Source organism: Vespa velutina, chromosome 8, assembly GCF_912470025.1.
Source record: "Vespa velutina chromosome 8, iVesVel2.1, whole genome shotgun sequence".
In the NCBI taxonomy this organism is placed as follows: Eukaryota; Metazoa; Arthropoda; class Insecta; order Hymenoptera; family Vespidae; genus Vespa; species Vespa velutina.
Window position 1 is genome coordinate 1,092,501 of NC_062195.1, and position 17,500 is coordinate 1,110,000.

The 17,500-nt window shown below is 32.5% G+C and overlaps 1 protein-coding gene across 5 annotated transcripts in view; it reads right to left on the reverse strand.

The window, feature by feature from the left end:
- LOC124951216 (neuronal acetylcholine receptor subunit alpha-7) overlaps positions 1–17,500 on the reverse strand; it is a 247,398-nt gene that overhangs the window by 104,057 nt on the left and 125,841 nt on the right. For all 5 annotated transcript variants that reach the window (XM_047499215.1, XM_047499218.1, XM_047499214.1 and 2 more), the window contains exon 5: positions 15,187–15,296. In XM_047499215.1, the coding sequence (XP_047355171.1) occupies positions 15,187–15,296 (110 nt within the window). The remainder of the gene's footprint in view (positions 1–15,186; positions 15,297–17,500) is intronic.

A 17,500-nucleotide genomic window follows, 5' to 3' on the forward strand; every position in this document is an offset into this window, starting at 1 on the left:
AGGTACTTGTACATATGTGTAAGTACTAAAATGTACAACGATAGAGTACAGATAAAGGGAGAGAGAGAGAGAGAGAGAGAGAGAGAGAGAGAAGAGAAACCACGATGGTTCGCATATTATCGACAGCAACGGCAAATCAATTCGCGTTAACGAGCCCCTTGCTGAGATTTAATGACTGAAAGGTAATACATTGATTAATGTATTCCAGATGAGATATTAAAATTTGAGTTAATTATGACTTATGGTGTGAAAGACACCATTACATCTTATATCCATATATTTTATCTAACTTAAATCATTAATCTCGTTCGTTTTAATATATTTTCAACGATACGTTTGAGATTATATTGTTACATGTTTTGGATAATAAAATTTTCAAAGGAAAAATACTCGGTTCATGACGTTTGTTGTTGCTAAATTATATTCTATAATCGCAAGGTTTTAATTAACGTGCTACGCGTAACCATCAAAGGGTTTGTTACTTGTATCACGATCTTCCGGTTAAATTAAGAAAAACGTTTATGAGAAAGATCAAAGAGCAAAACAGAAATAAACAAAGTAAAAATTAATTTTTCCTTTTTATTTTCCTTGATCTTTTATGAAATAAAAATTTTAATTCAACCATTACGATTTTATAAATATAAATATATAAATATTATTTGATAAAATTTATTCCTTTTTCCAAAAGATCCGTCATATATTATTATTAAAGAAATGTTATAAGTTAAATTTGATTTCTGATTTCCCATCGAATGATAACAGGAAACACTGGGAAAACAGTCGACGTACAATGGATGACAAACAGTAGTATAGGAACATTCTCGATCGGTGAAGGACTATTCACTGTAGATGGACAACCAACGATAATAGTAACCATCATTACAGATAGCCAATAGTAATCACGCGCCACGAGTCCAATTGATAGTCGTGCGATATCGATAATTGTCGATGGTTTCATACGTGCCAGTGACACAGTTATTGTTTATACGTGATATTTGAAAATCGATAGGCATTCGTCCATTAACAAATATAATATATTTATATAGTTTTACATTATCGCATGAATATTTCATCTTTTTCGTTCTTCGAAATGAGATATTTTATTAAACGTTCCTTTTCAGATATTTCATTTTAAAATATTTATAAACGAGACTTAAAAAGGGGGAAATGAGAGAGAGAGAGAGAGAGAGAGAGAGAGAGAGAGAAAAAGAGGAGAGAGATTGAGGTCTTAGTTAAAATTACTAGATATGAATTCTGGAAAATATCATGTCGATTAAATATCAGACCATGGTGAAATTTGGTGGAAGGGGAATGGAAAAGTAAGGGGATACGGTACACTTTCAATGATAATATCCTTGATAAATATATAACTCTCGGCGTTAGAACGTGATTCAAATAGGACATTTAAACTGAAAATATCGATCGACCGTTAAAAAACAAAAAAAGAGGGTATAATAACGAGGAAGTTATTTGATTGGATGATAATATTCAAGAACGTTAATCATCCGTATTAATTTATTTCATAATCGATCGAGCAATAAAAAATTAAACACTTTTTTTTTTTACCGTTAGTATACTTTTTGTTTCTCTTCTTTTTTTTAGCTTATGTAACATTACGATCGATAATGCGATATTTCGTTAGCAAAAATATTTTCCACTTAATGCAAACGTGATATCAAATCGTAAAAGCGGATCTGAAATCGCGCATCAACATAATTGCGTAACAATTTGTCATTACTTTACCTATTTCCCGTGGAAATTGTAACAAATCACTATCGTCGAAATACACCAGAGGGAATAATTATCATTCGAAAATACGATAATGAACACGGAATCGTTCACCCTATGCGTATTTTCTTTCTCCCTTTTTTTCTTTCCTTTCTATTTTTTCTTTCTTTTTGCTTCTAATTAATCTCTCCATTGGACATATCTCTGAAAACGAATGAAAATATACTGTCGAGTCTGACGTTAATGATTTTTTTTTCAATCGACAATATGATATCGTCGTCATTGTCATTGACAAAGATGAATAGAAAATTATATGTAAAATTTTAATCGAAAGATATTTCCAATTTATTTAATACTTATTATATCGTATCCAAAGATAAAAGAGAGAGAGAGAGAGAGAGAGAGGGAGACCTTGACCCGAGAAGAATATTCTTCGAGATAATACCAATGATACGATAATCCTTGTCATTGTTTATTAATCAACGACGGAACAAAGATGTAATCGTACAACTGTAATATCACTGACCAATGTATGCACCACCATCAATATCACTCGAGATAAAATCGCAAAAGAAGGGTTACTGTTCCTATCCACGTGCATTTATCTCGAGGCATAGCTCGGGCTGCTTCTACTAAAAAGACGGACGGCTAATGAAAAGGGGTGTTGGAAAAGGGTAAACTGCAGATGGTGTGGTGTTCCACGATTACTTATACCGCGGATCTACACAACATCATTCCTCTCCCTTTCAATGGCGTAACCATCCTTACAAATCTCTTTTGCGTTTGAAGGGGGAAAAAAAAAAGAACATAATTTTTATAATTCTACGAGAAAAATTAATATCTTTTTTTTTTTTCTTCTCCTTTGCTTTCAATTTTACCTTCAAAAGAAAATATACTTTCTTGATGGTAGAAAGAAAAAAAAAAGAAAGTGAAACGAATCGATCGATAAGCTTTTCGATCGATAAATCGAAACGGATAATCTACGAAGCAATCGTATTATCGCGTTGAACGAAGTGAATCTATTTAAACGAAACGAAAGGAAAGAAAAGAAGAGAAAAGAGAAAGGAATAGAAAAAAAAAAAAAAAAAAAAAAAAAAAAAGGGAAGAATTCATTAAACCATTTTAAAACGTGGAAAAGTAATTTCCAAGTATTTAGGTACCTACGCTTTTTACGAGAACAATTTTCTTTTATTTCATATAAGCTCTGTACAGTACAGAAGTAAACTCGATGAGGGAGATGTTAGACCGAGGAAAAAGAAACTGAAGAATTTTTGTCGGGCGCAAAAAGGGATTAAAAAGGAAGTCTCTCATGCTCGAGAAGATTCGTTCTGTCTTTTCTCGCGATCTCCATCGTGTAAAAGAGAGAAAAAAGGAAAAGAGACAGAGAGAGAGAGAAAGAGAGAGAGAGAGAGAACATCGTGACCTCGGAAAATGCAGTCGCGAGTTAAACGTTCCAAGATAAGGCTAATGAGCTTTTGGGACTGTGAAGCTTTTCGGTCGTATCCTTTTGCCCAAGCCTCGAGACGAACCTTCGATGAAAGTCGACCTTTGCCGACGAAGCAGCAACAACCAACATACTTCTCTTTGTGTTATAAAAAGCCGATTGCTTTTTCCTCTTTATATCGTTTCCTTTCTTTGTAAGAATCCTATATAGGAAAACGTTGGAAAATATAAACGAATACCCAATTTTCTTTTACGAAATTTCTTCTCCTTATTATATCATACTTTCGCTTCATCCTACCCCCACCTCTCTCCCAACTCTCACCTTATCCATTTAAATTTAACGTTGAATGAAATTATTATTAAAAAAAAAAAAAAAAAAAAAAAAAAAAAAAAAAAAAAAAAAAAAATAGAAGAAAAAAGGAATAAAAAAAAATGTTTCGTCCATTTTAACTCGTAATGAAATTTCATACAGAAAGGTCGTCAATTCTCTACGTACTTTTAAATCTACGATACGTATGTATGTACATAAATATAAATCTTTCGGACGAGTCGTACAGTAAGAATGAAGAAAAGATAAATTTTGTCTAACGTCATTCAGAGAGAGAGAGAGAGAGAGAGAGAGAGAGAGAGAGAGAGAGAGAGAGAGTTCGGTGTGATAAACAAAGTGAGAAATAGTTGTTAGACAGGTGTGAAAACAACGATATCGTAGAACACGTTACGCTCTGGTACGGTACATGGCACACGACATTACACGACACGGTGCACGCTATAGTTTTTCATTTCTCTCCTTTTGTCTCGTTTTGTTTTTGTTAGAAACAGAGTAGATGCGCGAGAATAGAACGATAGCACTCGAGAGTCCGGAGAATCATGGGGTATGCCAGTGCATATCTGCGTGCATTTATCTCTACGCTTTGTACAACAGCCGCCAAAAGGAAAAAAAAAGAAAAAAAAAAAAAAGAGAAAAAAAAAAGGAAAAAAGAAAAAGAGCAGAAGACGAAGAAGAAAGAAGAAAATAGTTGGCGGAGGAGAGAACGTGATACCGCAAAAAAAAAAAAAAGAGAAAACAAAATACAAAAATGAAGAAAAAAGAAAAAGAAAAAATGTACGAGAGAAAAAGAGAGGGGGGGGGGGAGGGGAAGACAAAACGATATAGTTGGTATTATAACGCGTTGTTACAACGCGCTATACATTGGCGTAGTGCGTTACGATGATAAATAAAGATAAAAATAAAAAAGATAAAGATAAAAATCATTTCTTTCCGTAATTTATCATTCGTAGATAATGGATGCTATTTTATTTTCTTTTTATGTTTTGTTTCGTTTTGCTCTTTCTTTTTCATTTTTTTCTTTTTTTTTTTTTTTTTTTTTTTTAATGAACGAACGACATTAGAGTTCAATGGGAAATCATCGCGAAAAGAACGAACGTGTATAAATCTAAATTTTTTTTTTCTATCCCTTTTTTTTTTTTTTTTTTTTTTTTTGTTGTTTTTTAATTTTTTTCCAAACCATTGTCAAATATTCGATTACTACATGGCATTGACTGGTCCAGTAGTCGTATAAATTCAGGATAGGCGTTTCCGTTCGTCGATTCGTTCTCTCGTTCAATGAAAAAAAAAAAAAAAAGAAAAAAAAAAAAGAAAAAAAAAAACCAAACAAACAATCGTTGGAACAGTGTCAGTTCACGTATTATTCTTTCGACAAAATCTATTTTCCGAGAACGTTGACCCCCTTACTATCATCATTTTGCTTTTTACCTTTCTCTCTCACTCTCTCACGCGGCTTTTCTACCTTTAACGTTCTCTCCCACGTGTCTCTTTCGGTGGTGACATTCATGAGAGAACGATTGCACAACTCCGTCGGTGGTAGCGAAAGCAACAAGTAAGTCATATAAAGCGAAAGAGAAAAAGAGAAAGAGAGAGAGAGAGAGAGAGAGAGAGAGAAAGAACAAATCGAGACTTCTCTCTCTCTCTCTCTCTCTCTCATGCTTTGTTCCCCACGTATAACGACTATTGTGAGAGAACGTTTTGTTTCTTTAAACAATATCAACCTGATGAGTACTTAACGATGCCGGTAACGCACATCGTGCCTACGTATCTACGTACTTAGATAGATAGGTGCGTATCTACATATTTACGTATGTATATATATATGTACGTATATGTAGGTATGTATGTATGTATGCACGTATATACGTATATATGTATATGTACGAACTTTACGCTCGAGATAAGAAACAAAAATCTAAAAGATACGTACGAAGCATTTTGAAATCAAACTATTTTTCTTACGCATCGGGAAATACAAAAATTTCTTTTTATCAAACATTTCTCGTAGACAATTATAATTCATTCTTCATAAATTAACGAGGGCATAGATATTTTTTTCGTTCTTTTTGTTTTTTTTTTTCTTTTTCCAAATAAAAATATTCGTTCGATCTAATCAATAATCATGATACGCCCTCTGTATTCTTACAATACCGCGAGAGGTATTTTATCTTTTAAAAGGAGTAAAAAAGAAATAAAAAAAAAAGAAGAGAGAGAGAGAGAGAGGGAAAATAAATAAAAAAAGAAAGTTTAAAAATGCATCACTAGTCGATATATAATACCGGATGGATGAAACGGCTAACGCTCGAATATAATCGAAACCGCGAATCATGAGAACGTCTTTTTTCTCGATAGATCTCTTGGATGTATCCAGAACGGAAATTCGGAACATCGATCAACCTTATCCAACAAAAGTTGAACGACTAACAGACATCTTCTTACTGTGTTGTGTGTGTTCTCTCTCTCTCTCTCTCTCTCTTGGATTTTCAAACTCGACGAGGTCTCTGTTATGTCCGCCGAGATAAGACATACACGAACGAGCAACTTCGCTCCTCGTATGATTCTCTCTCTCTCTCTCTCTCTCTCTCTCTCTCGCTCTTTTTCTATCGAAATTTTCCTTCTTTTTTGTCTTATCCGTTATCTTTTTCCTTTTTTCTTTTCTTTCGTTTTCTCTTCGTTTTATTTTTCTTTTACTTCAAGAAAGAAGAACGATCACTTTGACTGATTCGTTTTAGAAAATCTTCACTTTTTCAACGCGCTTAAACCACTACGGATTGATCAATATCGATTACTGAAAATATATTATCCGTCAACAGGAAAAATCTTTCATATTTTAAACTCTATGTATATATAAATTACGTAAATATAAAGAACAAAATGAAAAGTTGCGGTTTGAACTTTGAGTTTTCTAAACAAAACAAAGAAAAAAAAAAAGAAAAACAGGAAAAAATAATTACAAAGAAAACCGAAGAAATAACAAAAGATCAAATTGTCATCAATTTTTCATCGAGACTCGAAGAAAAATTTACTCGATCTTGCAATCAATTTTTTTCTCTTTTTATTCTTTCCTTATCCTTCCCCTTTTATCCGTCACTATAAAAAAAAAAAAAAAAAAAAAAAAAAAAAAAAAAAAAAAATTAAATAAAATAATAAAAAAAGAATGATCCCCCTTCTGACTCTAAAAAACCGACAGACGCTTTAAAGGTTCGACTATGATGGCTCGCTGACAAAAGGTACCAAAGAGAATATCAATTTCGGGGTAACGATTAGCCTGGATTTACGCTGCATACGCCGAGAGCACTTTCCGTGCTCACCAGTAGGATTAACGCGTGTGTGGTAACGAAATTTGTCCTCGGGCTCGTTTTCCCCATCGTCCTTCCTAAGTTCCGTGTTGGTTTAGATCGTTCGCGCGCATACACACACATATGCTCGATATGTAAACGATATACGAAGCACCGGACTCGTTTATTATTATTATTATTATTATTGTTACTATTATTATTATTATTATTATTTTTATTGTTATTATTTTGTTTTATTTGTTTATCTTTTATTTATTTTTTATATATATATATATTTGAGATTATATACGCGATTTCGAAATTTTTAACTCGTCGAATATTCTCGTTTAGAAAAGAGATTGAACGATTGGGATTATTATTTTAGTATATTATTATTAAAAAAAATGTTTTTTTTTCTTTAACCTTGTTTTATTCTTTTTCAAACGCAAAAAAAAAAAGAAGAGGGGTTGGCGTTTATTTCGAAGAGAATCAAAATTCGTGCACGGCGCAAAATTCGTGGGGTCTCGATCCCAGCGGTCAGGGTTTCATCGACCGCGCCGCGATGCCTGCTCCCTCGTTGGCGTTTGCCACGCACGCGTCTTTTAACAACTTTGCAAATATAGAAATTATTTTTTCTTTCTTTCTTTCTTTCTTTCTTTTTCGTAATTGTTTTTGTTTCTGCTTTTGCTTTTTTTCTTGCATGTTTGTTTCTTTCTGTTTTTATTATTCTGTTTTTTTTTCTTTTTTTTTTTTTTTTTTTTTTTGTTTGTTTTTTTTTTTATACTTTTTTTTCTTCTTCTTCTTCTTCTTCTTCTTCCTTTACTGTACACATTTTCATTCGTTCCCATCCGGAGTCACTTTTTTCAAATATTTGTTATCATTTTAAAATTAACCGAGTATGTATTTTGTCATTTTAATTAATTCACATTGGAGAAAAGAAAGCGAAGTTAGAATTACTGGATTAATTCAGTAAGAGAATTAGAAAGATTGCTATAGAAAAAGAAAAAGAAAAAAAAAATAAGCGTTTTGATAAAAGTAAACGGAGATATTGAGTTAGCGTAATTTTGTTTATCTTTATTTCTTTTTTTTTTTTCTTTTTTTTTTTTTTTATTTATTTTCTTTCCTTTTATTTTTCTTTGCAAATGAATACGAAAGAGTACGAAGAGAGTAAAAGAAAACGCATGCAAGCGAGTACTCGCAGAAACCCGTAATTATAATGTTTCCTAATGCTTTCTCTCTATCTGCCCCTCTCTCTCTCCCTCCCTCTCTCTCTCTCTCTCTCGCACGCGCGCCACTTCTCTCTCGCTTGGTGGACTTACAAATATAAGGTACATTGGACTTCCAAATGAGCTTTTAAGCTGTGCACCGCATTTAAAAGAGAAAAATCATAGGCCAACGTTCCAAACTCGTTTCGTTCTCGCTCGGCTACTCGGAAGTAATTTCGCGGCTACCTTTTCAAATCTCTGATCCAGTGTAATTCTTCATCGTGCAAATCTTGATGAGCGACAAAGAAGAAAAAAAAGAAGAAGAAGTAAAAACCAACAGAGAGATTAAGGTAGAAAGAAACTCGTATTAGCGAAGGTAATTTCGAGAAATTTTTTTTCAAAAAATTATCTCGTACTAGGAAAAAAGAAAAAAGAAAAAAGAAAGCGAAAAAAAAAAAAGAAGAAAAAACAAAGAAAGAAAGGAAGAAGATAAACGTAATTTGCACGATAGATCATCGCTTTCGTGAAATGTGGCACGTGCCGAGGTTGCATTTTCTTGCCTCGTTAAATTCTCGAAGGGAAAGAAGAAGAAGAAGAAGAAGAAGGGAGAGAGAGAGAGAGAGAGAGAAAGAGAATGAGACGGATATATGTAGGTTTTATGTATATATAACGGCATGGTGCAGTCGAAAGATGGAATAACGGCAGTCTCTTCTTCTGAGTGAACCTCGTGGACGTCATAAATGTCGGGCAAACTGTCGGAGAAAGTTAACGTCGTCGAATCACCAGCCGAAGCTACCGTGTTCCATCCATCCTCCAAACTCTAACTCCAACTCTCAACGTTGTCGGAGAATACCAAAAGAGAAGATGTATGTTAGTGTATGTGCGTGTGCGCGCACGCGTCTGTATATGTGTGTGTATGTGTGTGTTTATATGTGTGTCTGTATGTGAAAGAGAGAGAGAGAGAGAGAGAGAGAGAAACGGGCTTGTGCTATTCTAGGATTTAGGAACCGAATTCACTGGAATACTAATTCCCTAGAGAGAAAGAGAGAGAGAGAGAGAGAGAGAGAGAGGAAGGGAGGGAGGGAGAGAGAGAGAGATTGTTAACCTTCCCAACGAGTTACTACAACGTATCTCTATGCTCGTCCAAACTTATCTTTCCTCTCATGAGAAACGACGACTTCCGAGTAAGATATTTTCAAACTCTATCTCTCCGTACGAAGTCACACACGTCGTATTTAACGGAGGACGACACCTCATGGAAAGTAATCTATCTCTTTTTCTGTGAAAAATTACGGAACGAACGATTTAAACGATTACACTGTCACGATCTGCAATTTCTTTTTTTTCTTTTTTTGTTTTTTTTTTTTTTGTTTTGTCTTTGTTAATAAAAGAACGGTACAAAGTCGAAAGGAAAGAAATTTATAACGTGGTATTAGTTCTTTCTTTTTTTTTCCTTTTTCTTTATCTTTTTTTTTTTTATTTTACTTCGAGATACGTCATTTAAAAATAAATTCGACTAGTATATTTGAACGAACGTATCTTCTTCTTATTCATCTTCTTCTTTGTTTTGTCCCTTTTTTTTTTCTTCTTCTTTTTTTTTTTATCTGACAACAAAATCACTCGTAATATAAATCGAGAATGTTATCGAAACGCGTTAACGGAACGTGACCTGACCTTTTCTTTTTTTTTTTCTTTCCTTCTTTTTTTTTTCCTTTTCTTTTTTGTTCTTTACTTTTCTCTTTTCTTCTTTCTTCTCGTAACACTATCTCTATTCTAAGAAGAAAGTTTGAATGATTATTATTTGTCTTGAATAATTATTACGCGTTCATACATATATTAACCATAGTATTTTTTATTATATCCCTCAATTACTTATTCAAACGGACTCCTTAATTACAGCAATCTTTCTTTTTCCTTTTTTCTTTCTTTCTTTTTTTCTCCGAATCATCTCAAACTACTTTGTTTCAGTGACTCGGGATTTCAAACGAAATCCATGTTTGTACGGAAGAATGGAAAAAGGTTTTTCCCATGTGTCCGAGCTTGTGTCCTACTAGGTAAAACTCTCTCAGCGTTGTTTTAATCCTGAAATATTCTGTTACAAAATGGATAATTCGAAAGAAATATTATAATAGAAGCGAGAAATAGAAAGAAATATATTTGAATATATTATTTTTGTATATGGAAAATAAATAGAATATACCATTAAGCTCGTTCGCCGAAAGAAGATAGATAAGTTAGACGGATTAGACGATTTTAGGAAAGAGAGAAAAAGAGAGAGAGAGAGAGAGAGAGAGAGAGAGAGAGAGAGAGAGAGAGAGAGGGTGGGATAAATCGCTAATTATCCTTCCTCTCTAAAGGCGAAGCAAGATAATGATACTTGAAAAAATTCTTCCCGTTACAAAGTATTTTTAGGGAAGAGACTTCGTACAAAATTTTCCTCCCTTCGTACAAAGAAAAAACATGCTCGAACGTTATACGAAACGATTAGTAAAATCTCTTCATCCTCGAGAGAGACAACTTTATTTTTCGTGATTTTTCTCCCTTTGTAATTAACTTATCGTTGGTATGTAATTTATCGTAAGAAAAAAAGAAAAATAATTAAAAAGGAATATGATTCCTTGATAAATCACGTTTATGTATCCCTCATAAGGATCATATCGATTCGCATAACTTTGTTCGAATTGTAATTGTTTAATCGTATGCAATAAAAACATTCCATCCCTCACGAGGACTCATGCTCGGAGTTTCTTGGTCATTCCTTTTTCCCTCTGAAGATTTCTGTCTATATTTGATCGAGGGAGGGTTGCGATTTGGTTGCGAGTGGCAAAACGAAATGGACAAACGGCTCTCGTTCGTTAAACGGACGAGGCAAGGGAGCGGGCACCGGGCCCGGTCCTGCGGTGGTACGCAGTAACGGGGTAGCCTGACGTCGCGATTCAATTAATTATCCACATAATTACGAGCGCCGCTCGCCAACGACCGATAACGCTCTACGATTTTTACAAACGACCAAGAATCGATCGAAATTTATTATATATTAATATGTACATACATTTCTATACGATATCGTTAAAATGATAATAATAATAATATTATTAATTATAATAATAATTATTATTATTATATAAATAATAATAAATATAAATAATAATAATAATACATTATTATTATTATTACCATTAAATTGTAATTAACAACAAACGACGTGGGACGATCGGATCGAATGTTTTTCTTTTCCTTTTATAACATTTCTTTCTTTTTCTTGTTTTCTCTTTTTAATATCTTTCATTAATTATCAAATATTATCTCAACGATCTAAATGACGTATACGATAAATCATATGGATCGTACGTCGTTGAATCATAAATCGGGTCGACATATTTTCATTCATAAAAATTGTATGAAAGATCGATCGCGTTCGACGACGTTTGAACAAAACCTCGAAGGATACTGGCCGAAGGGTAATGGTCCTCGACGAAAAAGGATTTTACGAGTCGCATGCTCAATTCAGTCCTGTACTGTAACCTCAAGGGATTATGTGGTTGCTTAAATTCTATGGTACCTTCGACTAAAAGTATCTCTTGAGATAGTGCGAAATACTCGAGACTGGTTTTACAAGCTCCTTCTACGCCGAGGGAGAGAGAGAGAGAGAGAGAGAAAGCTCAGCTTTTTTATTTATTTTTTTTTCTCGCATTAAATCGTTCGACTAAAGCGTTTTTCTACCCTTCGGGGGAGGAAGGGAGAGAGGGCTGACTTACTCACGGTACATTTAACAAATGCATGCGTTTTGATTTCCAATTCTTTTTTTTTATCCTCTTTCAATTCGTCCAAAAGTCGAACGACCGATAATACGATCTTTTCTTTGTCGATAAATATTATCAAAGATAAAAGAGTGGAAGACAAAAAACAAAAAAAAAAAGAAAAGAAGACAGGATCAATAGAAATGAATTTATAATTGACATTATTAATTCGGAAGATTCGTGTTATTTGTGAAATTTTTTTTCTTTTCTACCTTTTTTTTTCTCTCTTTCTCTCTTCCTTCCTTCTTCACTCGAAATCGATATCAATGAAACGTGGAACGACGTTGCCAACATTTTTTTCTTTTTTTTCTTTTTTTTTTTTCCTTTTACAAAACAAACTTTCAATCTGCAAAATAGTACGACGCGGGGTAACAAGTAAACGTTTAATTGGATTAAAATCGATATATCCGCGTTGGACGTGGTCGATGAAAAATATTCTAATTTTGCGATACCTTGTACGTTCGAATAAAGATTAATCGTCGAACGATCAACGGATCCAGATACGATTTATATTTTTCAAAATTTTGTGAAACAACGTTAAAGCGAATATGAATAAAATTTTAAGATAATAAATATTCATTAAATTGTTTTGTCAAACGAATAAATTCTTCTTTTCTTTTTTCTTACTCTCATCGCTGAGACAATCTGTGATATTTTCTTTTTTCTACTTTTTTTTTTTTTTTTTGCTCGAAAAATAATTCGATCCTTCGGCCCCGCGCAAATGATATTTCAATGAGATTAATGATAATATCGATGAAAATTTCGATCGATCGATTCTTAATAACGTCGTGGTATCGATCAATGGCGAAGGACGATCGTATTTTTAATATTCGGGACCATCGATACGTGGATTAACACGTCGAAGTGACGGCTAACCACGTAGGAAGGCCCCGATCACGATGTACAGTGGCGATCTATAAATACCTAAGACTAATTAATCTAGTTGCTATGAGAAAGATAGCGGGTTAAGAAAAGCAAGCTTATCACGACGTTGATCTAATAAATAAATAATATATGTATATGTCCAGTTTCTATTTCGTATCACGGAAGTAAAATTTCAATTATTTAAATATGTAATATCCGTTTTATGAAAATTTCATGGAACGCCGTGACAAGCTCGAAAAAACGCTCTTTAAAAATGAAAATGATCGATAGTTATTATGCGACTATGAATCTTGCTTTTCTCTCGTAATCTGTAATATAATTTAGTGCCAAAAAGAGAGAGAGAGAGAGAGAGAGAGAGAGAGAGAGAGAGAAAGAGAAAGAGAGAGAGAGAGAGAGAGAGAGAAAGAAAGAGAGAGAAAAAGAGAAATAGAGAGAGATAGAGATAGATAGATAGTTAGTTAGATAGATAGATAGATAGATAGTGAGAGAGAGATTATTTTTACGAGCCGACGACGACTTTACAATACTCGAAAATTATTAATGTAAATTTCCCGATTTATATTTTTCTTTCCTTACTTTTTATATCTCGCTCTTTCCTTTTTAAGCCAGTTTTTTTAAATTATATTTTTTTTCTTTTCTCAGTATCGGTTTCAATTTCATTCGATACGAACGACGTGAAAAACCGGTCGGCTCGTTTAAAATATATTTTACTACGGGATTAAAAGTCAACGTAGGTAGTAGTATATACAACTGAAAAAACGTATGTATACATATTACAAATAGATGTGAGTGTGTGTATATATATATATACATATATACACATAAATACATATATATATGTATATGTATATATATATATATATATATATATATGTAATATTTATAAATATAATATATTTTTCTAAGTATCAAATGAAGGCATGCATATCGGGAATAGGTTTTCTCGAGTATATATATATATATATATATATATATATATATATACGCATATATACCTATATAGATAATAATAATACTTTATAATAAAATGCAAAGCAACACTCGGAGAAAATTTACGTACCCTTAATGTCACTTTTAAATTATTCTCATTACATTAAATGGGAGAGAAAGGAAGAAAAAAAATTTGATTTACTCTGTCTAGTCGTTCGACGAATAGACTGTGAGAGTAAAATAAAATTAACAAAAAAAAAAAAAAAAAAAAAAAAAAAAAACAAAACAAAAAAGAGAAAAAGAACAAAGAGAAAAAGAAGAATATAGGAAAAAATAAAAAAGAAAAAGAAACAAAGTGACAAAATTATATAACGAGAGGGTATATATATATATTAGAGGAAAAAATGAGAGAAGAAAAAAAGTTATAAAAGAAAAGTAAGAAGTGAACAAGAAATAATTTCGAACTCGCATAAAAGCGCAAGTACGCAAGCAGCACGATATCATAGTCACTTCTGAAGAGGTTTCTCTGAAACATTCTGAAAATCTTAGTTTTCTATAAAATGCGAAATATGCGTTTTTCTTTTTTTTTTTTTCTTTTTTCCTTATTATTTATTTATTTGTTTTTCTTTTCTTTTTTGCTTTTAACGACCCGAAACCGTTCATTATATATTTTTGTTTATTTCTTTGCTTCTTTGTTTATTTATCCGTAATGTTTATCCGTATATCTATTGAATATTTGTCGAATGAAATGCGATTTATAAAAGATTGGCTTAAAAAATATTTTTGCTTCGGCACTTATCGTATAGAAACGACGAGGAGCATTCCGCATAACGACAGATTACGATACGAATGTCGACTAATCCATCCGACCGATATTTTCATTTCAATTTCCGTTGATTCCGTGCACACGTCAATCTCGATCGATTTTCAATTCGAACTATGTCCCGTCTGTGTTCTCCTGTCTCCGTCACGGTCACGATGCGTACATAGATTAAATTCAATTTAATACTCTAATTAAACGTTACGTTTATTTAGTCAAATTTAAATCAAACTAAATTACGTTAATGTCAGCATTGTTATAATCCGTTTGATATGCCGAACATTGAATGGCGCGATTGAGTTACGTGATTTCTTCTCTTTTTTTCCTATCTTTTTTTTTTCTTTGTTTTCTTTTTTTTCTCTCTCTTTTTTTTTTTTTTCTTTTTCTTTTCTTTCTCGTTTCAACACATCCCCTTCGACGATCGACGATCGTTCGCGTGTTTTTCTTTATTTTTTGTTGTTTTTTGTTTTTTTTTTGTTGTTTTTTTTTTTCTTTTTTTAACAAACGACGACGATTTATATATAAGCTATTTCTTTTAAATATCTTTTATATGTTTTCGTATTATCGAGTTTAAACGCGTCACGATTTATAAATGCGATTCGTTTTTAATTTAATAATGATGATAATACGTTTACGCGATCGATTTGATTAAAAGACGCGAATTAGGAAACGTATAAGACGAATCATCAATATCGAAATTTATGGGAATTTAGCGGAATCGCGATGTTACGGGCTAAAGCAGTTTTGCAGAAGCGTAACGTGACCAGATTACCTATTGTACATGAGGATATCCGGTTTCCAAAGCTTGTTCGGTGTTATATGGACGTCTTTCACTCCGCCATATTCCGATTGATTCCATTGTAGATTGTAATCGGTCCAGGACTGAAAAAAAATGAATGAAAAATATAAAATTCTATGTTTTTTTAATCATACGTACGATTACGATAAAGAAGAAGAAGAAAAAAAAAAGAAGAATAAAAAAAAAGGATATGACGATGAACGATCTATCTTAAGAAACGATGATCTATTTAAAAAGAAACAAAATTTCTCATTCAAATATTTCTCATATTTATAATAATAATAATAAATAAATCCATTAATCGAAAATGTGTATAACATTAAAAGGATACTATCGTATTTCTCGACTTATCGTATAATTAATGATAATCGTTTTATAACGATATCATTTTCAAGAATGAAAAACTGATCGATTCCATGAAGTAAAGTAAGCTCTTTAAAAAGATCGTAATATCTGTAAATAGCGAAGTTCCTCGAGAAAAAGGTGAGATTAGTTTTGTACAAAAGGTACGACGATAAAACAAGAAAGAAAAAGTAAAAAAAAGAAAAAAGAAGAAAACAGAAAAGGGGACAAAAAGAAGGGGGGGGGGAGGGGAAAAAAGAAGGAAAAACCATTCGAAAGTTTCGATCGGTAAAAGTGAGTACCAAACAAACTTGGCTTTTTCCTCAACGTCGAGATTAATACCTAAGAGAATTTAACAAGGAAACGTTTAGATAGGTAAGTAGTTAGGTATAGCGTTTAGGTTATCTTTTTTAAAAGTCAGTTTAATCTTTACTTTTTTGAGTCGTAATTGCTTCTTCTTCTTCTTTTTTTTTTTTTTTCTCGTTCGTATCATCTTTTGATTTTGACGCTCTGATCGGGCAAACGTGTAAATGCAATTGAATCGGCGTTTTGAAGATTTACAAAAAAAAAAAAAAAAAGATAAAAGAAAAAAAATAAATAAAAATAAAAAAGCGGATTTAGAAATTTTAATCTTTTCTTTTTATTTTAAACAAAGCAACGATCTCATTCAAAATTCTACATATACAGAATTCGACTTATTCAAATAGTTCTCTCGTTAAGGAGTTAATCGTCCGTAGTACAAGATACTTCGAAAGCTAAAATGGAAAAGTTTGCAGGTTAACGCAACCCGACTAGAATTGATTGAATTCAATGAAAGACAAAATAAGAAGAGAGAATAAACTTTCGATTGTGAGCTCCTGTCGTTGAAGAAACGTTTCGTAAACAACGTTTACGGATAGATAGATAGATAGATAGATAGATAGATGGATAGATAAAGAGATAGATAGACAGATGGATGGTTGGTTGGATGGATGGATGGATGGATGGGTCGATGGATAAAATCTAACTTATCTATCATCAATTTGTCGGACTTCTTTATTGTATCCTCAGAACGGTGATTATTCATGGAAAACATGAAAAACACGATTCCGTCGATTTATATCGTATGACAAAATATATGTTTCACGTATTTACTTGACATAATATTAATACATAGATGATCGCGCGTTAGATTAAAAACGTTCATTAAATTTTTGTTGTTTTTGTTGAACGATAACGTGCGATTATTCGCGCGCTACATTAAATATGCGCTAGAACGCATCGTATATATATTTACATTAATGATATAGCACGTACGTGAGATAACTCGACGTATAAGAAGAAAGAAGGAGAGAGAAAGAGAGAGAGAGAGAGAGAGAAATAGATAAAAAAAGAAAAAAAAACAGAAAAAAGAAAAGAAAGCCGAAATAACAACGCCAAAAAAAAAAAGCAGAAGAAGAAGAAGGAGAAGAAAAGAAAAAGAAAAAAAAATGATAGAATTAAAGAAAACCTCAGAATCAGTGCGTACTACGTTCTTTCAAAAGCTCAAAAACCAGACGCGGCGATCCAGTCGAGATTTGATGAAGTCTCCAGGTCGACCTGGTTTTTAGCTCGATCGAAAGAAACGTCGAGGTTATCTCGTCTCGTCGTTCATCGTTTTCATACTGCATGCATAAACGTACTATGTTTTCCAATTGCTATTTTTATATTCCATGAGAAATGTATAGGTGAAAGAAATAAAAAAGAAAGAAAAATAAATTAAGAAGAAAGAAAAAAAAAAAAAAGAAAAGAAAAAACTTGTGTAACTTTTAATTTGTCTAAGTTATTGGCAAAGGACGTATTATCCACTCTCTTTCTCTCTTTCTCTCTCTAAATTTTATCGTTGTCGTTTTATTTAATTTCTACGTATTTTAGAAACGTTCATCTCCGTATAGACATAGTTAATGGTCTTTCTTAATTGTATTCA